This window comes from Ixodes scapularis, unplaced genomic scaffold, assembly GCF_016920785.2.
Source record: "Ixodes scapularis isolate PalLabHiFi unplaced genomic scaffold, ASM1692078v2 PGA_scaffold3__209_contigs__length_174095766, whole genome shotgun sequence".
Classification (NCBI taxonomy): Eukaryota; Metazoa; Arthropoda; class Arachnida; order Ixodida; family Ixodidae; genus Ixodes; species Ixodes scapularis.
In genome coordinates, this window is record NW_024609868.1 from 3,566,026 (window position 1) to 3,590,877 (window position 24,852).

At 47.1% G+C, this 24,852-nt stretch overlaps 1 protein-coding gene across 1 annotated transcript in view; it reads left to right on the forward strand.

Annotated features, from left to right (window-relative positions):
- The window catches only part of LOC8040067 (lysosomal alpha-mannosidase), a 44,262-nt gene that overhangs the window by 13,159 nt on the left and 6,251 nt on the right, over positions 1-24,852 (forward strand). Inside the window, exons 7-19 of the mRNA XM_029985099.4 lie at positions 27-80; positions 4,081-4,197; positions 5,570-5,776; positions 5,849-5,903; positions 8,892-8,931; positions 10,051-10,120; positions 11,914-12,036; positions 13,431-13,550; positions 13,862-13,988; positions 14,776-14,846; positions 19,859-20,083; positions 23,573-23,691; positions 24,395-24,508. Of these exons, the coding sequence (XP_029840959.3) occupies positions 27-80; positions 4,081-4,197; positions 5,570-5,776; positions 5,849-5,903; positions 8,892-8,931; positions 10,051-10,120; positions 11,914-12,036; positions 13,431-13,550; positions 13,862-13,988; positions 14,776-14,846; positions 19,859-20,083; positions 23,573-23,691; positions 24,395-24,508 (1,442 nt within the window). The remainder of the gene's footprint in view (positions 1-26; positions 81-4,080; positions 4,198-5,569; positions 5,777-5,848; positions 5,904-8,891; positions 8,932-10,050; positions 10,121-11,913; positions 12,037-13,430; positions 13,551-13,861; positions 13,989-14,775; positions 14,847-19,858; positions 20,084-23,572; positions 23,692-24,394; positions 24,509-24,852) is intronic.

A 24,852-nucleotide genomic window follows, 5' to 3' on the forward strand; every position in this document is an offset into this window, starting at 1 on the left:
ACATTTTTGCTTGACTCCGTGCGCAGTCTTACAATTCTAGGACGAGAGCTCGGCAGTTCATCGACGCCGTCAAAGAATACGTAAGTTGGGTGCACAAAAATGAATGTCATTTTTATAGGAATGTTACACGGTGGACCCAACGGCGAGTTGGTCCTTTGAAGGGAAAGCATAGACCGGTTTTTTTAACGTATCACGCTACGAGGTAATACATAGGTGCCCGTAGGTGCGACATTTAATATTTGGAAATACGAAAATATAAACTCACATAAATAAAAAAAATTATAAGGGCGTTTCAAGTCACCAGGCTCGACCTGAAATGTACCGTAAAAATCAACGTTTGCACGTGCCAATCTAAACTCTTCTTCAAGGGTGTATTTCACAGGTCAGTCTTTTTCTTGTAAAATTACAAAGCGTAGCTCTCATCCTGTAAAAAATAGGGCCAAGAAACTTGCCAGGGTCAACGGCGGGAGGCGACGTTGACGACCAAGTCGAGTAGCTGGGTGGGTTTTGCACTCGTATTGATAGATGGCGCTACCTCCTTCTTGATATCGAGACTGCTCACGACCACCGCTGTTTATCAAATGACCATACCCTTTTTGTAATGTACCTTTCCTTAAAAAATAAATGCGGACAATAAAAGCCAAACTTAAAGGAAAACAGAAACGCGTTTGAATAACGGCGACGCTTTTGCTGCCAACGGATTTCGTCTGCGTGTCGTCTGCTTTCTTTCGCTGGTCGGCTGCACATTCGGAAGCTGCTCCCCACAACACCTATCAATACGCGCGCCAAACGCACCCTGCAACTCGACTCGGTCATCTGCATCACCATCCGCCGTTGACATTGGCAAGTTTTTTGGCTCTATGTTTACGCCAAAGTCTGCCAGAGTACTTACCATACTATATCCTGATACATTTCCCCTACATGTGGGGAATTTGCGCCCACGTTGCGCCACTAGCTAACTTGAATTTACCAACACAGAAAGTAATAGTTCAGGCGTTTCTACACTGCCGGATTGTTATCGCAAGCTTGCGAAAATGGGAAAAAACCTTCGGGTATAGCTTAGAGAAAACAAAAAGTGCCATTTAATATAATTTTTGTATTAAACATGACTTATTACTTTGATGTTTCGGGACATCTCTCAATGTCAATGGTTTGCTTAAGCAGTTTAGTTCGTTCCGTGGAGTGCGCACTGGTGCACTGCAGAGAAGTTACAACCTCAAAATATACATCGCGATTCTGTGAATGTCGCTTCGTCGCAGCGCAGCCTCGTGTTAAGTGGTAAAACACTCCTCCAGGCTGGAACATAAAAAAATATAAGAATACAACTTGCTAAATGCCTATCGACAACATATACGTGGTAATAAAATTTGCAAAATAAAACTCCGGCTAGTTTGTAATGATAAGTTGCGATATTCTTACAAGTTCATTAGACGCAGTCGTTGTTTTTTTTCTTTATTTAAAATTTAAGATTTAAGAGATGATACCTTCATATTTGGATATCGGGAGAAAGGTTGATGAATCACGTTGATGTGGTGTAGCCGGGCTGCGCTATAGGATGAAATTGCACGTTTAATTAAAGCCTCTTTTGGCCCCCAGCTGTTGATGGACGCAGTCGTTAAGATTAAAGTAAAGCTAAAGTAACTTTAGTATTGAAATAATAGCTTGGAAATTGCGCTAATGAGTGCAGCTAGATTTTGATAGATATTTATTTTTCACATGCTGACTTTGCACCATCTATACATTTCAGATGTCATTGATGTGCAATATTACATTACATTTGAAGATTGATGTGCAATATTACATTACATTTGAAGATCAATTATGCTTTAATGGATGTATTTGCCCATACCGATTCATGAATCCGAACATACTATTTGCCGTAAAATAAATAAGAAATAAGGATATGTCTGTGTTCCAAAAGGGACTTTTGGCTGCTCCAAAAAGAGATATAAAATTACGCAAACCAATCACATCACTGAGTCCAGTCATTCTTGAGCGCGTGGCCGGCAGCAGCGGATTCAGACAGGAGTCTGTTGTCAGATTTCGGTCCGCGTATTTCTAACCAATTTTCTCGATTCAAAGTGTTAATAAGCAATTCATCACCAAGAGAGTATCAGACGTAGGAAGAATTGTGAGCAGCAGCAGAGGCTCTATTTTTGACGTTTCGAGCAGAGCCTGACCTTTTAACAAAAAGAGCGGTCTCTGCTAGAAGCATCGAAAATAAAGCCCCTGCTTCTGCTTACAATTTGTTCTGCGTCCAATTTTCATCGAGGTAGCTTACTGAGAGTGCGAAAGACCACTTCGTTCTAGGACAGCGCTTCATGGATAGACAACACAAGGACGAAAGAAATCTAAACAGGAAGATAGCAGAACCTAGTAGAAGGAGTATGAAAAGAAACCCCACGAAAATGTATTGACGTTCCCCTGGCGGTTTTGTACAGTGAGACGAAAAAGACTGCTCCGGTCTCGATGAAATCTCCTTTCATAGTGAAGAAATATTTCAAACAGCGGGCCTTTCGCGTCCATCAATGAACTGAAACGTCTATCCAGATTTTAAATTTATAGAGCCAGCTTTTAGCCGTTTCCTCCTGTCCGTGAGATGTCGACTCCATGGTGACGCCACGCTAATGACGTCACGATATCGCAGCAGTTGGTGTCTGACCGCGGTGCAGGAATGGTGACGAGTCCTCACAAAAAAAGGAAGCTCTCGAGTCATAGTTTTTACGCGACAGTGTGACGTCAAGTGGCACCATTATGTGACGTGACACTGTGACTCACAAGACACTGTGACGTCACATGACGTTGACTTCACGTGAAAGCGTGGTGTCATGTGATGAGATCACATGACGTCACGTCACGTGGTCACTCCCCTGCGACGTCGTAGCCTCAGGGGTGGCTACGACGTCGCAGAGGACGTATAAAACGCTGTGCGTTTAGAGCGTCTTTGGTATATCCCCAAAAGACGGATGTTCTTCCTTTTTTTTTTTACTATAGAATTCTTGTTACCGAAAAGTAACTTGGAAAGGAGAGTTAAATGATTAGCAATAAACTGAATTAGTATATCGAATACGTAATTGCTACTCTACTTAAAGATTGAGCGAAATAGCGACAGGATAAACCATGCAGGGGTCTGATAGTATTACGATGCAATAAAAGTCTCCGCTTTCAGCGGTTAACTTCTGATGCTATGCAGCGTAATAAGCCGGCCGGCGTTTACGTCACCATAAAAGAGATCAGCCCTTATCGTAAGCTGTTCTGTCTGGAAAGTATTTACGCTCCTAAAATCGAAAACCAACAACCACAACAATAGAAGTCTGGCAACAATAATACGCAGCATGTATTGCGAATAAATGTGTTTATGTCCTGGACATTTCTGATTGCCCAATGTTTTATTTATTTATTTATTTATTTATACAATACCTACAATCGCCCAGTGGGCATTATAGTAAAAATAAAGGAAGGGGGGGAAGGGGTGGGGGGCGTAAGAAGATGCATATGAAAAAATCACACAAAACAACAGCAGTGAGAAAAACCAAAAAAGAGTCTAAACAGAAAAGCTCACACCAATAACATCAATTCGTGAAAAAATGAGTCAACAGTGAAAAGCTCTACCAGTATATTGGGCAGCAAGTTCTAATTTTAAATGGCCTGGGAAAAAAAAAAAAGTATTTTAGCAGTTTCGTTAGCGCAAAGAATTCTCGAATATTTTTCTATGTTATCAGCTTTACGAGAAAGGTAATGAGGTGCAAGGATATGTATAAATTTGCCTATACCGGTGGTCTAAAAGCAAAATCCCTACGACGGCAGTTGGCAGAAATAGCTCGATTCGGGAATATTTACACTCGAGGCCTTAGATTATGCGGCGAATACTTGACAGTATGTTCTGTTCTGATATCGTTTTCCCCGGACCTTTTACAGTATCGGCCACTTCTGCGATTCAGTCTAGCGAGCCCGAATGATGTGCCCAACGAGATTGAATATTGAAAATTCATTTTCGTTGGATATTCAGGCTCGTTGTGTGCGTTGACGACAAGCGCATTTCCAAGATTCTTGTTTGGTTTTTGTTCGCGCCGCTCCAAGGCGAAGGACTACGGTACGAAGAACGTGATGGTGACAATGGGCGGTGACCTGGCGTACACCAAGGCAGACTCCTGGTTCGACAACTTAGACCGCCTCATCGCGGCAGTCAACAAAGAAGTGAGTACTCTGTGGTGAAGCAAACAAACTGCACCGTCACCGTTCTTGGTGTGCGTGTGCGCTTATGTACTTAGTTATTTCTTGCAACGGTTCATGAGGCTTGAAAGTCAAATTTCCAAATAATTTAAACTGCTGTTTTTTTTTGTTTTTTTTTTGTGTGTGTGTGAGAGTATCTGAGGGCTATAGAAGCGTACGCTCATAGCTTTGGTGGGTGCTCTTGGTGCACGGGAGTTCGTGTAGTTGGAGAGTATACTGAAGAAAGCATATCGGACTTGTAGCCTTATACCCGCGCCACACGGGCAACTCGAATGCCATTTACGACGAATGACATTTGTGTGATCGGCGAATCAGCTCGCAATCTGTCGCGCGTGAAATGCGCTACGCCTGGAGTGTCGCGCGCTGGTTGGCCGTTCGCTCAAATGTCATTCGTTGTAAATGGCATTCGAGTTGCCCGTGTGGCACGGGTATTAGTTTGTTATAGTCGGGAGCTCGAGCCAAGCTGACGGTATGGGGATTCAAAGTTTGAAGTCCCCAACCGGGGCTATCGCGCTAATGAGGATACTTACCAGCGGCTGCCGGCTTCCGACGTATTCCACAGCGGAAAGCTTTTCAGTCATGGAACTTCCAAACAAGTAGTGTGATATCTTTGGACATTATATTTAAGGAAGACTGGTTTTCATTTATTTTATTGACTATTCTTTCGGGATCCGGGGAGCATTAGACAAAGCACTGGCCTAATTGCATTCAGTAAACTAATCAAACGTGAACGAAGAGGCAAAAATGTGCAATGAACAAATGCTATGAGAGTACTTATTAATAAATTAGTAATTGCAGTTTTAAAATCGGCGGTGTCAGTTATAGAAACTGTAGGTGCGGGAACGCGATTCCAATCGATTGTAGGCGTTGCAAAATGCAACGAAATACGTAACGCGTTACTCGCAAATAAAGTTAACGCGTTATCGACCTACGTAACGTCAAAATAAAACCAACGCGTTACCGTAACCGATAAGAATATCCCGCGTGTGTTTTGCGTGTTTTGCGTTACTTTAGGCGATAGCGTTTTTCGACTGGGCGTTGGGGTTTTCTGCGTGGGGAAAACAGACTAAGCAACATATTTAAAGAACGTGGGATGAGTGCAAGGATTTATACGACTTGACGCGTACTTTTCTTGCAGTTTTGGGCAGAAGACCGTAACGAGCAACGTAACTACGTTACCCGTCACCCGAAATAAGTAACGTAGGTCATTCGTTTCTGTTTTGAAAATGTAACGAATACATTACTACGTTACCGAAGAAAGTAAGACGTTACCTGCAACGCCGTTACTTGTAACGTGTTTCCGACAACACTGACCTAAACGCACTGCCCTTCCCAGGCCGCGACGACGGGCACGCCTGTGCAGGCGTTCTACTCGACTCCGTCGTGCTACCTGCGGGCCGTGAACAACGCCAGCGCCCCGTGGCCCGTCTACACCCAGGACTTCTTGCCGTACGCGGACAAGCAGCACTTCTACTGGACGGGGCTCTACTCCAGCCGGCCGTCCCTGAAGCGCTACGCCCGCTACGCCAACGGCTTCCTCCAGGTGAGGGGACTGCGGATGATCGAAGGGCGAGCAACGAACGCGCATTCCGAAGCTGGCCTCCTTGCATTTTAGGCGTGCAAGCAAATTGCGGTGACATCCGGGATTCGGGAATCCATCCTCAAGTTCAGTACGTTGGTGCAGTATGTTTTTATTCACTAACGAAGATCTCGCGGTCCCACTGCAAATATGGGGTGTGCGAAGCCACGAGGCTCGATCTAAAATGGACCGCAAAAATCGTGCATGCTGCGTCTATGAGGAGTTATGTAACTGAGCTAATCTAATTACGTTGGGCGCAGCCGACTAGCGAAAGAAAGCAGACGACACGCAGATGAAATCCGCTGGCAGCAAAAGCGCCGTCGTTATGCAGACGCGTGTTTTTTTTTACTTTAAGTTTTGCTTTTATTGTGCACATTTATGTTTTAAGCAAAGGTACATTACAAAAAAGATCATGTTCATTTCAATAAACCACGGTGGTTGCGAGCCGTCTCGATAAGGAGGTAGCGCCATCTATCAACACGAGCGCCAAGTGCACCCCGCCACTCAACTTGGTCGTCTGCGTCTCCGCCGGCCGTTGGCCCTGGCAAGCTTCTTGGCCCTATGTTTTACAGAAAGGGAGCTACGATTTCTAATTTTACCAGAAAAAAACCGACCTGGGAAATACACCTTTGACGAAAAGTTTGGATTGCTACGTGGAGGCGTCGATTTTTACGGTCCATTTTAGATCGAGCCTGGTGACTCGGGACACTCTATACATCGTGCAAAAGACAGTCTGCATGATGCGTGCTTCTTGCCTGTATGACGATCACACTGGCCACACAAAAACTCTGCAGATATGCTTGGGGCATACGTGCGCATAAAGCAAGCATTCTTCGAGAATACTTGAGGCGTATCCTCAGATGTCCTCGTGTCCGCAGCGAACACTGTGTATGTTGTGTACATACCTCGGCAAACCTCACTCATGAGGGCCCTCACTCACCCTCACTCACCCTCATGTTCACAGGTAAGGTGAGGGTGAGTGAGTTTCTGAACCAGGAAAACTCATGAGTGGGAGGGTGAGTGAGGGTGAGTGAGGGCCGTGAGGGCTGTGAGGGCGGTGAGGGCCGTGAGGGCTGTGAGGGCAGTGAGGGCCGTGAGGGCGGTGAGGGCCGTGAGGGCCGTGAGGGCGGTGAGGGCTGTGAGGGCCGTGAGGGCCGTGAGGGCCATGAGGGCCATGAGGGCCATGAGGGCGGTGAGGGCGGTAAGGGGTATGAGAGCCATAGTGCGTGAGGGGCGTGAGGGCGGTGAGTGGGGTGAGGGCCATGACTGCGTGAGTGGTGTGAGGGCGGTGAGTGCGTGAGGGGTGTGAGGGCCATGAGTGCGTGAGGGCAGTGACATGAGAGGCGTGAGGGCCGTGAGGGCGGTGAGTGCATGAGGTGGTGTGAGGGCCATGAGTGCGTGAGGCGCCCTTCAGATCGAGCATCTTTCTCAACAATTTTGGTGTTAATGGCGGGTTGTTCTCTAGCTTTCCCTAGATCGACACGAATTGTTGAGATCGGGTCCGGCTCGAAATAAGCAAGCAACTTGGAGCAATTCGAATACGTTTGAGGCGGCTGTATCCAATCAGAGACGCAAAAATTTCACGTGATACCTCGTGCCGGTGATGATGACACCAAAAGACTTGGTTCTGGTTTGAAATCGATAGTGTTTTTTTGGAAATAAACTGTTTCAGAAAGGTGCATTAGTATTCTTAACGAGATTTAAATGCATAAAAACACGTTTATAACGCGTAATTGTGTCTAAATAGTGCAAGAAAAATAAAATTTTATGATGACGATGGCGAATTGCAGCAATTGGTTGCTGCGTGTGATCGCGGGCGGCCCGTGTTGCTGGTGTTGCGACGTAAAGTTTCTGGGTGAAATTGCCCCGCCTGAAGCTGGCCTCAGTGGCGTGAGGGCCATGAGTGCGTGAGGGGCGTGAGGGCGGTGAGTGGCGTGAGGGCAGTGAGTGGCGTGAGGGCGATGAGTGGCGTGAGGGCCGTGAGGGCGGTGAGGACCGTGAGGGCGGTGAGGGCGGTGAGTGGCGTGAGGGCCGTGAGGGCGGTGAGGGCCGTGAGGGCGGTGAGGGCGGTGAGGCCCGTGAGGGCGGTAGGGCGGTGAGGGCCGTGAGGGCGGTGAGTGGCGTGAGGGCGGTGAGTGGCGTGAGGGCCATGAGTGAGTGAGGGGCGTGAGGGCCGTGAGGGCGGTAAGGGCCGTGAGGGGCGTGAGGGCGGTGAGTGCGTGAGGGCCGTGAGGTTCAGTGAGGGTGAGTGAACGGCTGAAGGTGAGTGTGACTGTGAGGTGAGGATGAGTGAGGGGCTGAAGGTGAGTGTAGCTGCGAGGGTGAGGGTGAGTGAGGGGCTTAGGTGAGTGTGGTTGTGAGGGTGAGGGTGAGTGAGGGCGACCTAAAATGCCGACCTCTGGTTGTGTATGCTGTAAGAGCGGTGTGAAAGTCTCGGTGCATACACTGCACCGCTGTCCACTCGTAACAACGCCGACCGTCTTCCGTTAATCAGCGCCACCAGCGACGAGGAGAGCGATCGGTAGCATGCGACCATGCGGCTTCAGGGGGCGAAAATGATCGTTGGATACGTGACTTGCACTTACGTCACATTAACGGTCATTGTGGGGGCCTCGCTGCAGAGCGCGTATCTTTTGCAGCGTTCTGTTCGCAATGTCGGATGCTTTTCGCGGCAAGAGAGACTAGGAATGACCACGCAGCATAATTCAATGACAGTCACGTGTAAGCCTCGTACACATACGGGGTCGGCACATTCGAAAGCATCCGAAAGTCAACGTTATTTGTGGTGCGGTTGATTTAGAACCGCGGAAAGGGCCTTTTTAGCGCCTATGAGGAACTTCAGAAACTTGCCAACAGGCGGACTAACGGGCGTGCTTTTGCATAGTGAGTTTTAGTTGATCGTTCCAATAACTTAATTATACTCGATACTTCGGCGGAGCCTCTGCGCGTGTATCGCTTCGTTATCGAGATATCGTTATCGTATTACAAAAACGACCTACTAAAGTCCCTAATATCTCGCTACGCGTGCATAGGTATTAAGATCGACGTGGTGGAAATAATTTCTTTATTTTTGTTACAGAACAGGCTGTTGCGACCATGCAGCATCACGACGCCGTCACGTAAGGGTCGACACGTCACAACTTGCGCGTCCTTAAAGAGTTTTATGCTCTGTTGGTGGGTGAAAGTTGGTGGGAGAAGCTCCACCCACAAGGCCCTCCACCCTTTCCACTGTATCAGAGCGAACCCTGGATAGAAGGAAAGTCGAGAGGAGAAAACCACAAATTCTATAAGGGGTTTCAACAGACTTTAGTAAATTATATTTCGCTCCGGTAACGATGTCCTATAAAGAGGCCGATCCCACTGATTCGCGCGACAGCGCTTTTTAAGCCATTCACAATTTAATTGAAGTACAACGAGACGAGGCCTTTTAATGTTAGTACATTTTCAGGGAAAAAAAAGTACAGTAATTTTTATAGCTAACACCTCAATCCAAGTTGGCTAAAATAAATGAAACAGTGTCAGGAAGGATCTCCTCTTTGGAGCTCCTATTTAGTGCCACTAAATAAGCTACGCTTCAGAGTAACGACATTTGGCCATATTGTGTCGTAAAATCAAGGTTGCCAGTTATCTGAAGCTTTATCTGAAATCACAGGAAATGCTTTTCCGCCCTCCACAAGTGTTTAAACCGTTCGCGACAGAGCAAAGCAATATTACATGACCTTCCTAACACCGAATCTAATGCTGAGGAAGTCGCACTTTTGAATCATGACGATCGGCCGTTGCGTCTGCTCTGCATACGAGCCAAAATGGCAGCGCCCACAACAATGTCGGGGAACGGAGTGCCGATACTCTAAGCGCAGCTTATTTAGTGGCTCTACTCCTATTTATACTCAAAATGGCTTCCATTGGTTTTTCTATATTAGTGTAAGCTAGAACATAATAATGCGGAATCAGGCGCCCACATAGATTTTTGAGGTATGCAATAGGTCTTTCGCAATTTTATTTTTCTTCAACACTATGTCAAATTTTATGCGATGTGCAGTAAATTAGACAATGATATCTGCGAAACTAATTTTTATTTTTCGCGAAAAATGCTTTTCTGCGAGTTCGGACGAGTCTTTACCGAAATTAAATTTTACACGCATATTGTAAACACGAATTAATCGACGCCTCTCCATTGGCATATAATGAACCCACAACCGGAATTCCCGGCACTTACTTTCACGCTTTTTCGACAGCGGGACTTCTTCGGAAAAGGTGGCCAGGGACTACGCAAAGATGATCGGAGACAGCATTTTTCTTTGTGAGGTACGCAACCGTCTTCTCTTTCGCTCACTATAGCGAGCCCTACTTTCTGACGGAAACTAATTTTAACATCGAAAAAAATATTATGTTAAGAAATTTGTATATATGTTAATATTTGCTGCGAAATCAACGAATGCAGATAAAATAATGAGGTATTGCCTGTCTTGGGTAGGTTATTTTTAAAAATATAGTTAGTTACAGTTACTTTTAGAAAAAAAAACAAAAAAAAACTCAGCGGAGTTATTATTACATCTACCACAAACAAAAAGTAACTCGTTACCGTCGCTTTGAAAAGTAACGGCTTTACGTTTTACTTACTTTTTATAACAGAAGGTTAAGTAAAGATGACTATACGTTCTTCGCATCACGTTCACACGGGGCTATGACCGGACAGTGGCTCGTGAGAAACGGCGTATTCGCAAGTTCGCGCAACGTGAACATGACGCTCAAAATGTCGGTAAACATCATTTGGAAAGTGCAAGGAATGGTTAGATCGGACTCGTTCAGTGATATCCTATTCCTCAAGAAACGGTAAAAACTAACGACAGAAGTAACGCCGCTACTTACAGCGCTACTTCAGAAATAGTAATAAAACTACATTTAAAAGTTACATTTGAAAAACAACAACAACAAATCATTACTTATAAGTTATACCGCATTACTTACTTAATTTTTTTTCTCGCAAAATAACGCATTACTAACTTAACTTCGTTACAAAAAGTAACGAAGTTAAGGTAATGCGTTAGTACTTAAGACTGGATATTGCGCAGGCAACCTGGTAAAAAGTCATAGTGAAAAAAAGAAGAAAATCTTACGAGACAAAGAAAAAGCGAAAAGAAAATTTGTTGTGTTTGTTTCTTTTTGGTTTATTAATATTTCTTTTCAGGATAGCGGATGAAGGTATTTTTGGGGCAGTGTGCGAAAGCATGGGAACATAATTTTATTAAATGCAATTTCTGTAATTTACTTATCATCGGGGAAGACGTTTTTTGGCATTTCGGAGGAGACGAGGAGAGCGCGCATGCAGCTTTAGTTAGCGCTTATAAGGGGAGAGGGCACACGGGCCCTTTTCTTTGACTCTATTGCCAAGATAAGTTGTACCCGAGTATAGATGTGTTAAAATAAATTTTGGTAAGTTCTTTTTTCTTCTTCTTTGTGTTCAACTTTTCGATTCTATTTATTTAATGTAATTCATTGTCACTGTTGCTTATGGCTTTGTTAAGGGTACCCTGTTTCTTTTTTTTTTAATGACGGAAGCACCACGTATTTTAATATATTTATTGTTTTTTTTTCTCGTCATTACTTTGCACTTGAAGAGGGCTGAGGACCGGTCAAGCTGCCTTTCCTCAGCTAGTATACCATTCTTACGTGGTAAATAAAACTGTATATTTTTATTTATTTACCGGCGGATAGCGGATTGAATCCACGTCCACGATGTACTCCGAATGCGTTATCGGTGGCGGTCGGGTATTTTTCAATGTCCACGGAATCGATCGGAACAGGGACTCATCGAGTCACGAAGGTAGTCAAAGCCGGTGCACGAAGAAGTTGAGAAGGAGACTCGGGGAGCATTTAAGCACGGCCACACTGCTCATGCATCATACAAACGACTCGGCGTTCGCTGCAGGCATAATGACACAGCTTAATCATCTTCCAAGCATGTTTGCGGGGTGTTTATGGGTGACCCATGTGACAAGACACAGAAGAGAAACACGCCCGAGAAAGTGTCTGCAGGCTGCCTTTTGTATGAGCGCAATGTGACAGCGCCCTCTGGCGACTTTTTCCGGCGAGCGCAGAAGGTGATCAGCGACGGCATGGTCAGCTCCCTCTGGCGCAACCCGGAGAGCTTCGACGAGCCGCTCCAGTTCTGCCACAGACTCAACGAGACTGTCTGCTTCATGACGGAGAACGTGGACAGGGTATGCACAGACAGACTTCTAGGTAACGCGTTACAAGTAACGCGTTACGATTTTTTGTAACGAAGTAACGGCTTAATTACTTCGAAAAAGAAGGAACGAGTAACTTATTTTGGTTACTTTTTGATGGAGTAACAATTGTAAGTGTACTTAGTGACTCCTGGAGGAGTACGTGCACAGCAGAGGCACCCAAGCTGGCTCTCACTCCAGCTCGCTTCTGCGATTTTCACGGTGAAAGAAACGCCAGAAAGACAACAAAGGATGTGCACAAGATACGTTACCATAACCCCAGTTATCCCCGAATGAACGCGTTAAAAAAGAGAGAATCATTAACGGCGACAAATATTGGAAGGCGGCTACTGCTTCATGAAAGCTGTACATTCGTAGTAACGAGAAAATAGCGTGTTACTTTTCAAACAGGCAACACGCCCCTGTTGAATCGCAGCAACGAGCAACGTACCTAGTTACTTTTTGAGTGAGCAACGGGTAATGGTATTCAGTTATTTAACTTCAGTAACGTGTACACGCCTAGCCAGTGCTGCATCCCCTCCTGATACCGCTAAGACGTCCTTCAATCTCAGCCGTTGCAAAACCGCAGGAAGCTTTAGCAGCGAGATGATTTTCGTGAAATCCCAGCGCTCTTGCCAGGGCCAAAGAACTGGAGGTAACTTGGGCAACGTGATTCGCTCGTGCTTTCGACAGTGGAGATTAACTCTAGCTGAAAGTGACGAGACTACAGTTTTGGAGCTGAAGATGGGCTTTGCGCAGATCAACAAACCTGACCCTACCGAAAAATCCGGTATAACTTTTCATTATCCGGATTGTGGAACCGGAAATTTGTTACCGGAAACCCGAAATCCAGATTGAAGACAAAGGAATAATTTCTGAAAACTTAAATTCCAGATAGACTCCAGATAGAATCCAGATAGATTTCCGGTTCCATAATCCAGATAACAAAAAGTTATACCGGATTTTTCGGTAGGGGAGGTTCTTCATTTTGTTCTTAACCCGAGACTGAGGCAGGAAAAGAGGGAAGTTTCAAAGTAGAATGAAAATAAACAGTCGAGGACACGTCTCTAACACAGCTAAAGACAAGTTTATTTGGTCACCCTCTTATATACACTCCACGAACTTCACCACAGAATCTTCTCGTCCTTCTCGACCCCCAAAGCAAAAAGATAACAAAGGTCTCATCTCTTTCCACCACAATTGTCAAACGACCTTGAAACCTTGACGTTTTCCACAAACACCCACCAGCTCCACAAACATCCACCAGCGAGCTGGTGGATGTTTTCCATAGCATCCACCAGCTCGCCTGCGCACTCACTACAATATCACCGCGGTTCTTGAACGAAAATAACTCACCGAGATCACTTCCTTTTTTCCCCTTTTTTCAGTTTGTGGTCGTGGCGTACAACCCCATGAGTCACAAAACTACTCACAATATTCGGCTTCCGGTGCCTTTCGACGATGGCTACAAGGTGCAAAGCTACGACAACAAGACAATCGAATCCCAGGTAATTACACCTTCAAACATCACAGTGTCACATGACACCATCACATTACACCATGACTCACGTCACAGTGCCAGTGATTTCTTGGTGCCACGTTGTCGTGGCGCAAGACAGACTTTTAAAATCTTCACTACGGATCTGAAACTGTGCACCAACTCACGAAGTTGGCGTCACGACAACCTGGCGGCGCTGGTCGGGGCATCCGCAGATGCGTTGCCGCTCGATAAACGGATTCCTGCGCAGGCGCGGTGGTTCCGTTCATGTCGGCAAACAAGTTGATGCAGGGGCTAGAACCTGCCCCCTTCTTCTCACAGGTCGTTCCCAGGGTGAACACGGTGTTGGAGCTTCCATCGAAGACAAGCACTGCCACCAATGAACTGGTCTTCCAAGTGGAGATCCCCCAGCTCGGAGCATCCGCTTTTCACGTGTCGCGCACGCCAAGTATTTTGGCCTTCTTACCCATGTGCCACATTTCACGAGCAAGGAGTCTTCGTATGAAGTAAAGATATGCGCTCAATGTGCTCATTGAAAGTAACCAAGATATATTCCGGTTTTCCGTTGTAACTCTTTTCGGTATTCGAACAGACCGATCTCGCCAAGCGTTCGGCGCATGCGTGAGGCCGCCATAGCTAGTTGCCGTTGTCTCCACTGCACTCGTCGACGCCGTCCGGCGTTTGGCTTTCAACTTCGAACGCGTCTGACGAGTGCAGTGGAGGCAAAGGCAGCTATAGCTTTCTGTCTACCCACTAATCCTTCCAACCAGAGCTCGGCGTTCTGACCGTCCCCTCTCGCCTCCTCCTCTCCCTCAGTTGCTTGGCGCATGGATAGCTTGCGCACAAATTATCCAGAACATTTGGTAATTTTATTCTAATAAATTTAATTGTTTATTTTTTCTCGAAGGTCATTTATTGAGGATAGAATATTATAGTCCGTAATATTACACAATTAGTAGGGCTGGCCGTGCCTCTGGATTAGCCATAACTCATTCGAAATTCACAAGTCCGAAGATGAAAAAAAAAAAAAAAAAAGTGCAGTCGATTAATTTATATTTTACGTAAATCATCGCTTACCTAATTTCAACTGAACTGTCGTTTCGTAATTTTTATACGCGCAATTTAATAAAAAAAGTATTTTTTGAATTTCCTGGCTATGCTATATTCGATCTAGTGAGTCTCGGACGTAAGAAAAAAACTGTACGGTAAACAAAATTTATCTGCCCCTCTTACAGCCGGAAAAGAGAAGACAGAAGACTACAGCCTCTTCAAGATGGAACTCGAAGAAGTTTCCATCGAAAATGAGGTACGTCAGCCGAGTCTGTCTGCTCGGTTGTCCGCAAAAGAATACGACCTTCGAAGAGAACATTTCGCGTGACGATAACGCAAGTTATGCAAAGGTGCGAGCGTGCTGGACAATAATGACCATAATCATCCCTGGAGAAGGAGAACAGGGGGAACAGAGGACGAACACAGCTAGGTGACTGGTGCGCGGCCTAAATCCCCTTCTCCAGGGATTATTATCATCATTTCGCGTGACCTCGCAGTCCTCGTGAACCCGGTGGTGATGTGCGCAGCACTGAGAAATTTTGTATATGTAAAGTTACATGAGCGCATTCGGTGATGAGATGTCATCTTGAGTGAAGTACTAGCCCAGAAGTGGCCAGGCTGACCCGGCCTAACAGCCGCAAACAAAACCACGAAACTTCCAAGAGCCGCGGGGCGGGTGGCAAACTTTTGTTTACAGCAATAAACAAAACTCCAACTACTATCAATCTATCTGAGTAAAAATGAGTCCAACTGTACGTAAGGTAGCAGTAGCACAAGACTACCAAACCGCAATCCGTTTTTCGATTTAATACATGTTCCATTTCTCTTTTTGGGGAAGTGCTCGTGTGATTGGGACGTGGGGGGGGGGGGGAGGGGGGGGGGGAGGGGGGTTGGGGGTTGGGGAGGGAGCCGCGAGTCGCACTTTAACACGCGAAGAGCCCCATGCGGCTCGCGAGCCGCAGCTTGGCCACCCCTGTACCCCGTTTAACACAGGCAGTTTTTTCTTGGAGTCGTCTTGTTGCCCCTGAATAAACCTTTAAAGGGTAACTCCGGTCAAAATTCGAACCAAATTAAATTACTGATATCGATTTACGGAGACTAAATACGAGCACTGTCAAGATGTTACACCAATGGAAAACCGCGGTGCACTTTAAGACCAATATTAAAAATGCTACCATCAGCTTCTCAGCGGGCATTCAGCGGGTTGGCTGCTTGTCAAGCTACCTGCTTGGCCAGGCTTAATAATAATAATTGGGTTGTGTGTGTGTTTATACAGCCTAGAACTTGGTCTGCCTCAGAGGGGCGACGAGTCTCCCAGCTGTAGATGAGCAATTTAGCCAGTGCGGTACAGCCGCTAGCCTGGAGTCTTTAACGTGCATCACGCAGTTTGCCTCTTTGGTAGAGTGTTCTAGAAGGTACGAGTGGGACGAGCTATAGGCTCCGCTCATGCTTTTATACCCGTGCCACACGGGCAACTCGGATGGCATTTACAACGAATGACATTTGAGCGGACGGCCAATCAGCGCGCGACACTCCGGGCGTAGCGCATTCCACGCGCGACAGATTGCGAACTGACTCGCCGATCACACAAATGTCATTCGTTGTAAATGACATTCGAGTTGCCCGTGTGGCTCGGGTGTTACACCTCAAAATGTAGAAAGTGATCAGGTGGAACCAAGCCACTTTGATCGCAGCGCCACCTTCGCTGCGATCAAGCAACGACACAGGTCAAGGTCATATGGGAAATATAGCCCCTTAGGGGCTATAATGTATTTTTTTATGATTTTAACGTCAGAGGTAACGTCAAAGCACCACGACACGACGACGCCACGATGTCATCGACTACGACGTTACGCGACGCCAAGATGCTGTCGTAAGGCCGTCGTGACATCGCGTTGCGTTGAGGACGACGCCGTTAAGCGCCGTTAAGCCGCCGTTGTAACGCAGTCATGACGTCGCGCGCCACATCGAGGACGACGTGGACATGGTCGTCGATGCCAACGTTGACGTCGACGCCCCACGCAACGTGAAACATCGCTATGACGTCACGTTAAAGTCGTCCTGACGTCATCGTGAACGTCAACGTCACGACGAAGCCTTGATGGCGATTAACGTCATCGCCTTCGCCAGCATCAACGTCGACGCGCAGTCACGACGAAGTCTTGACGTTGTGCAACGTCGTCGACGATGTGGTCAACGTCGTGATGTTGTCGAAACGTCTTCGTGACGTCGAGTTGCGTCATGTTGACAACGACGTCAACGAACTGACACCAAGCGTCCTTATGACGTTGCATTGACAAGGACACCGTCATCTTGACGCCCCGTGACGTTGTCGTCGTCGTCATCAACGTCCACGTTGACATCGTCGTCATTGTCAACGCAGCATGACGTCAGAACGCAGTCTTGATGTCGTGTAACGCACGTTGTCAACGTCGATGACGACGTTGACATCAAGGCGTCGTCCTGATGTCGCATGGCCTTGTGACGATAAGTCAGGTCGCGGTGACTTTATGTACGTGACGCATGACGTCTAGGTTGTATAAAAAATATAGTCCGGCGTTCTATCGTTTCTATGACCTTGACCAGTGTGCCGGTCGAGCTTGGCGTTGGAACGAAATGCGTTTTTCATAAAAAGCGGCTAATCCAAACCACTTCGCTCTTAGCGCCCGAAAGGGCGCTACGGTGGCCCCACTCGTGCTTTCTAGTACAGTCTATCCTTGGATTCGTACCCAAGGAGGCCATGCCTGGCCAAGCAGGTTACTTGTTCGTACTTCCAGTTCTGTCGCCTTGTTTTTCTGCTGCGTTATCGGCCGTCCCAGTGGACGATTTTTGTTTCTTACGTTATGTTTTAGCGGCCGTCTTTTGTAAGTGCTTCTCAGCGATCGCGCGCGAATATTATTGACTCCCTGTTCGCTCAAGCGCGTCGTGGTCCCGAAGGTGACATTCACTGGCCAAAATAGTTTAGTCCGTTCCTGCTCAGCGCGAGCTTACGATTAGCTTCTACGATGCTCCTGCAACGTGCATTGCACACCACCGAGATTGTAGTTCTTCTTAAGTGGGGGCTCATTTTGAGCTTGCGTTCATCGTGGCAAACTAGCTTTTCGGCCGGCAACTTTACAATTGCGTATTAATATTTGCTACAGATGTTCCATATCTACGAAGCAAAACAGTAAAACAGCCGTATCATTTCACCTGACTGATCGGAACTGCTCTCGCGACTAGACCAGTCGTACGTTTTGCGGTACCACAAAACGATATTTGTATCACAGGATGGCCATGCCGCTGGTCACCAGAGTTGCCATCTTGCTCGAGCCGGTAGTTTCGGTTTCGCCGCAGACTCCCCAAACAAAACTTTGATATGAAATATCTACAAAACTACCCGAGGCATTGAAAAGAAAGATACACCTCGTCACTCAGGGACACTCATCCTACAAAATCCACGGATTTATCTGCGGAGATTCTGCTGACACGCCTCAATTTTGTTGCAAACATGTTTTCTTCATTTGATGTCTACAGCCAGTTTTCGTGTGACATGACTGTCACGCAAGGAAAAAAACACGCGTCTGCAGAGTGTATTTTGTGTTAGCGGCGTGACAGCGGCTTTAGTCGAGAAGTAATCCTTGTCACTGGCGTCACAAGGGGGGGGGGGGGGGGGGGGCAGACCGACCTGGGTGCAGCGCTCAGGGGGGTGTCGCAGCGGGCCACGAGAGCGGGGGGGGGGGGGGGGAGGGGGGGGGGGTAGCTGACCCTCGTGACGCCACTGATCCTTGTAGTATCGTTACGGCCTTCCAATTGCTTCTGATGCTGGGCGTAAAGGCTCAAGCTGCCCATGTGCCGATGTTCATACAACAAATTGCGTCACAACAAGGTGGCAGACCAGTACAGTTGCAGGTTCGTTTCGATTACATCTTATTTTTACGATAAAAAATTGGTTAAGAGGTTTTGGGGAAATTTACATGCTTCTCTAGGCTCAGTCTCTTGTGCTCTTTCAGAAAATATGTTTAGTTGAAAACGTTTGAATTGACGCCGGAGCTCCCCTTTAAAGTTTTTGTTTTAGAACATTTACTGCTTCAGACAACAGGAGGCGTAGCGCGTGTAACTAAACTTGCAGAATATCAGCGCTTGAATAATTTAGCGAAACAAAGACAAAACGCCAGGCGTGCTCCAACGTGCTTTGGGAAGAAGCAGACGCGCAGAAAAGCTTCCGACCGGTGCCATCTTCGATGTTCGTGGGTATGGCTAGGGTGCCTCAATGTCCTTCTGTTTAGGGTGATGCCATCGTTTGTAGTACCCGATGCCGACAGCACGCGCTCACGGGTAAAATACGAAGAAATCGCAGGAAACAAAATGTCGCCGTAGCACAGTCAGCGCCACGAGCGCGTGCAGGGACACGCTCTTTCACGCGCTTCAGAACAAAAAATACAAATAAGCGTTCGAAACAAAATGGCCAGATGTCATCACCCCAAGCAAAGCGCACATGAAGGCACCCTAGGTATGGCACGTGCTTTGTTTGCTTTCGAAAGCGACGGACGAGCCGTGTTGGTCTTGTAAACATTTGACTGTTTGTGCATGCATGAGCATCACCTGCCTACCGTAAGCCGTGGCACGTGTAGTTGCGCGCAGTTGAAAACTCAAGCGCGAGCAAAGTACAACTACAAGGTCGAGCGATACCGAGGCATAAATAAATTTATATAAATTAGACAATGAACTTAGTGCTCTGGACATTTTCGCAATTAGGCGGTGAAATTTATCATACTAAAATTCACGAGTTTAGGTTTCAGGAAGCATATTTAAGCCTAAAAATTCATTTTTCTTCCGCTCACATGGGACGAAACGAAAGAAAAACTGTCTTTGTGCTGCTTCTCACAGATTACATGTTCGGATCTGCTGGATCTCCTTTCGCGTGTTAATCTCAAATAATCTTTTAGATTTTTGCTGTACTTTGTGCCACCTGTGACTAGCAGCGTCAATCAGACAAATTTTCTGTTTTTCTTCATAAAGAAAAACAAAATGTTTTCGCTTGAAATTATTTCTTGAAACCTACACTCATAAAATTTGAGTATGCTAAGTTCACCCAGTAAATACAGCTTTATGAAATGTTTCATTGCGCTCAGCTCATTGGTTTATCTATACGAATGTTTATAAGACCAAAGAGCACTCAGAAACAAACTGTGCGTATTGAAATCGATGTATAGATCGAAGCGCTAGTCGCAGAGCAGGTATACTTCCCCGAACGAAGTTTTCTAGATCTTGCCAACCTTGTCCCAGAAATACCGGCTGATGGTCGACGCGACCACGGGTCTGCTGTCGGACGTGGTCATCCTGGAGAGGGGCGAGACGGTGTCTTTGCGCCAGTCGTTCTTCTGCTACGAGGCCCAGCACTCGAGGAGCGCCAGGCAGGGCACCGGGGGACCGTCCGGCGCGTTCGTCTTCAATCCCGCCTTCGACGAGCCGTACGACCTGGGCACGCACGCCACCTACAGGGTCGTCAAGGTGAGCCCACAGGTGGCGTTCAGGGGACGCCACGACAGCGCGTGCTCAGGGCGCTCTTACACTTGTCATCCGTTAAGAACGGCAATCCACGACGGTGTGGGGTGCAGTAGGTAGGGGAAGCTGGTCGTCAGCATTCGGTCAGCAGCAACGAACTCAGCTACGGCAACACCGTCTAGAATCCGCGAAGCCCGTGCACTAGGACGTCATCACAGTGTTCGGCTGGGCCTCGTGTCCATGTCAACGAGTTGAAGGACATTCGGTATCGGGCTCCGGTCCAGTGTATTGCCGAGTCGACGCTATCAGACTGTGAAGACGTTCCACGAAGAAGGAGAAGGATGTTCGCAAGCCTTGGGCTATCTTAGGGGGTGTTGGCTGTGGCCGCCAAAAAACACCCCCTCGAGAATGACACCCTTAGAAAGAGCAACTTGTTCAAAGACTTTACTTACGCGCCACCTTGAACGGGAGGTTTGCTACCAACAACAAACCTCCAATGGTTTAGCAACAAAACGCAGTACCTCAAGAATCTTGTTATTTATTCTCACTGCGACATGTTTGTAATGTTATTTCCGCTGTATGAACTGCAGAGGCAGTAGCGCTGTCAGGCATCATGCCTTTATTTCTGCCCCCTCTGCGGATAAATGAAATCCACAAAAAATAAAATAAAGTGCGCGTTTATGTCGTCAGTTGAACATATATTCGCGTAATAATACAATAAGTGTCCCTCTGAATCCTGACTTACAAGTGTAACGTCGCATTTATCATAATGCTCGCCACCGTGGAACGCCCCGATCTATGTTGAATAGTTGACCTTTTGCTGGATCGCCAGGATCCTTTTCAAGGAAAACTGAATCGCCTTCCTGTTTCCTTTAAGCCGCAATCCCACTGCTCATACATCATACGAAGGACAAGGTGTTTGCTGCAGACACGATGACATCATTATTCGAGCCTCAGGAATGTTGGAAACATGTTTGATTCGTATATATGTTTGCTTCGAACATGTCTGCAGACAGTGTTTTTTTGACCAATGTACCAGGACCGTCATACAAAGAAGAAACGCCTCACAGAGTGTCTCCAGGCTGTCTTTCGAATGATGTATTAGCTGTGTCATGACCGCTGTTCGCGGAGTACCCATAAAAGAGCTCTCGAAATAGCTCTTCTTTCCGGCCAATTTCTGCGTGGTCGCCGACCAAAGGGAAATTAACAGGGACAGTGATGTCATTTCCAGGGACATCGACATCTCCGCGCCTACCACGAGCCTTTCCTCCGCGGCAGAAAACATGTTTTCGGTTCGCTTTTTGCCTTCGTTGTTGGCTCGTCTGTTTGTTCGAGTAGCTAGTCCATCTTTGCGCCTGTTTTTGTCGCGGTTTACGGCTCTGTGGTAGTTTTATGGCATTGGCAAACTTTCAAGGTACTGGTTTCGCAACGCCGTTCTTCTCTACGGCAATCTGGGCAGACGCGCACATATCTTGAGTGTTTTTTAAGGTACGCGCGCGCACTCTTCTTCTAAATTGCCACACAAAAGTGTAAGCATGGCGCCCAACTTGTAGTGTTTGCGTGAGGATAAATTTGACAGGCCATAGTGGCCATGACTTGCAGTCGTACGTGCTTGCCTAGACGACCGATAGGCGCTGGGCGGCTGAAAGCTGGGGAGCCGTCGTCACGTGCCCTGGGGAATTTTCCATTTCTTTTGAATTTAGTAATATGTTCCGGGCAAATGGCTGTCATACTCACAGTGATGGGCTAAAATTATAGTAGAAATCACTTTTTTTTTTTTTAAATTCATGGTTCCGGAGCTTTTGAAATACAAATATGTTGGAGTTAGACGTACTCACCACTAGTGAACGAACCTGGCAGGCGGGATCCTGCCAACTGGTCATAGGTCAAGCTATAGAAGGGCAATTCGTCAAAAGAGGCAACCTGTCGTTGCTTTTCGCTTGTCATTTTTCCCTCAAGTTAATTTCGTTTTCTTTTTACGGAGTCTACTAGAGTCAATCCAAAGTACACAAATAAGTGTTTGAGGTCGAGTCTTCCGAATATGGGTTTGTGCACTCCACTGACAATGGCCATCTTTATTTCTCCTTCAGAAATATTTAGGGGTTCAAAACTCGATGCTTTTGCGTTCAATTTAATGGCCATGGAGTTGGTGAAGACGGAGAGAAGAGCGATCAGACTGCTTTTCTTTCCTTGGCATAGCATTCCGGCGTCCGCTCCGTCTCTGTGGAATGTAAATGATGCAATATGCCGGCAACAGCCGTGGAGCCCCGCAGACAAGCAGCAGCGCTGACCCGTGGCATAGAGGATTTTAGCTAGAAGACTTAAGTTTCCTCAAAGAAAAGCACAGAGAGAACTGAAGTTGACCCAGACAAGTGCAGAACACGCGTCTCAGCTACGGAAACAGAAGTTCCAAGCTGCAGTCTTCGGGCATATGGAACATATCTTGTCCCAGTGCACTCAGGGGAGCTTCATAGATACTATAATTCATCGCAACATTGTACTTCAGCAAAATTGCCGGTAAAATGGGCAAACACATTATCATTAATAAAGGTTATTTTTGTTTCATTTTATTACGAATTATGCTGTGTCCTATAATACAGAAAGTATCCTATACATCGCAGTACTTCGGAAGGTCCTACGGTAAATTCGAAGTGCATTGAGCACGCGCACTCAGGGTCTGTAATCCGCGGAGTACGCTGGACTCACTAATACTTTCGTGGTCAAAATAACGGGACACTAACATGTATTCGTGTCCATTAATCGCCGTTAAATGCAATTTTGAAAAAAAATGGCCACTAGACAGCCTCTTGACGAATCACCCTTCAACGAGCTTCTGTTCAACGAGCTGACTTTGGACGAGTTAGCCGAGACCCGCCAACACCGTCCAGAAGGCAAGGCCAGCAAATTACCCCCCCCCCCCCCTTTCCCCAACGTCATCACTCTTGGGTCCACGCAGCGACGCCTGCCTTGCGTAAGCATCGTCGCCAGCCCGTACAGGGGTATTCACACGAGGGCGAAATCACGGGATTTCTCCCCGGCACGCGCGCATCACGAGACGAAAACGCGAGGCTTTTGCACATCGCAAAGCCTTACGTTTACGTCGCGGGATGCGCGTGCCGTGGACAAAGCCCCGGGATTTCTCCCTCGTGTGAATATCCCTAAAGGGTGTCACACTGACGCCAAGACGAACTCGTGTGCCGCTTTGCGGCGGCTCTCGTGGAGCTTCAGCGTCTTTGCCGTCTGGGGCGGGTTGAGAATCCAGTAACGGTGACGTAATGCGCAGGCCTTGTCTTCTAGGTAGTATTTATTCGTTTATTTATTTAACCCACCTATGACAGCCTTCGAAGTTTCAAGCGAGAGGCTCGTTCCAGCGCTCGTGGTGCTCAAGTGCGTTCACTGCCAGAACCTCCCGAACGGACGAATATTGAAAATGAACCTTCGCAGACTTGTTCGTGATGCTTCGCTCACTTGGGGTTCTGGTCGCCTTGGCTGCAGGGCAGCGTGGTCCAAGAGATCCACCAGGTGTTCGAGTCGTGGATCACCCAAGTGATTCGGCTGTACAAGGGACAAGACCTTATCGAGTTTGAGTGGATGGTTGGACCCATTCCCATCGAGTAAGCGTGAGAGCTTTGTTCTTTAAAGCGCGAGTGAACCGGAACACCCGAAACGTGCAAGCACGAAGCTTGCACGAAGTTGCTGCAAGATAAGCCTGCAAAAGTTATGGCCGCTCGATTCTGCTTCCCGCTCCGCTGGGTTCGGTCTGCCGAGTGGCCAGTTTTGAAGGAGGCAGAGCGGCAGCAGTGTGTGGAACCTGGAACGCTGGTCAGCGGCCGCTGTATACCATGTATACCTGGTGGCGAACGAGAGGGATCGACGCGAGGCTCGAGCAACGCAAAAAAACATTACTCGTGTCTAAGGCCCCTCGAGGCGTTTGTGTTGGCAAGTAGCGTCAAATGCGCCACAGTAGCCCCTGTAAGCTAATGGCGGCGCAGCACTCGCTCGTGACATGTCTTTGCGCGTTCCCACAACAGTGGTTGGTGTGACTTGTGAGTAAGCGTGAATTTGAGCAAAGAGCTTTACTCGTGTCCGCTGAGACGCACCTCAACGACCAGATCAGGAGACTCAGCTGGTTCACCGTTTCTATGCCTCTCCGGGTGGAGCGGCAGATCGTTTTGAAGCGGTGGTATGAACCGGATAGAACACCAGCATGCTGCACGTTCGTACACGTATGGAGCAATAGTCGGGACGCCATGCTTGACAGCTCTCAGCACATTTTTGTTTGGCTGGATCCCGCCTAACTGTCTCGTCAATTCGCAGGAGCAGAAGGAGCGGATTGGTAGGTCGCGAGATTGTGTCTCGGTTCTCCACAAACCTTCAAAATGACGGCGTCTTCTACACGGATTCCAACGGACGGACCACGATAGAAAGGAGGTGCGAGTTCCTGCATTAACGCGTTGTCTGGGTGGTTCGGTTACTTTGAAGGAAGGAGCGCGAATCGCTAAAATGAGAAATTCGGCAGTAGCCGAATTTCTCATCCCAGCGAATTGGAGCTCCTTCAACGCGACCTCAACATCTTGGGTGAATGGTGCTTAATATGGCAAATGAACATCAATGTTACTAAAACCAAGCTCATTTCTTTTAATTCCTCTAAACACCACACTTTCTCGTACTCAATTTTTTGCGATCCTATTTTATCCACTCAGTCATACAAGCACCTAGGTATCACTTGCACCGAAGATCTAACCTGGAATGCCCATATCGAAAACATCGTTATC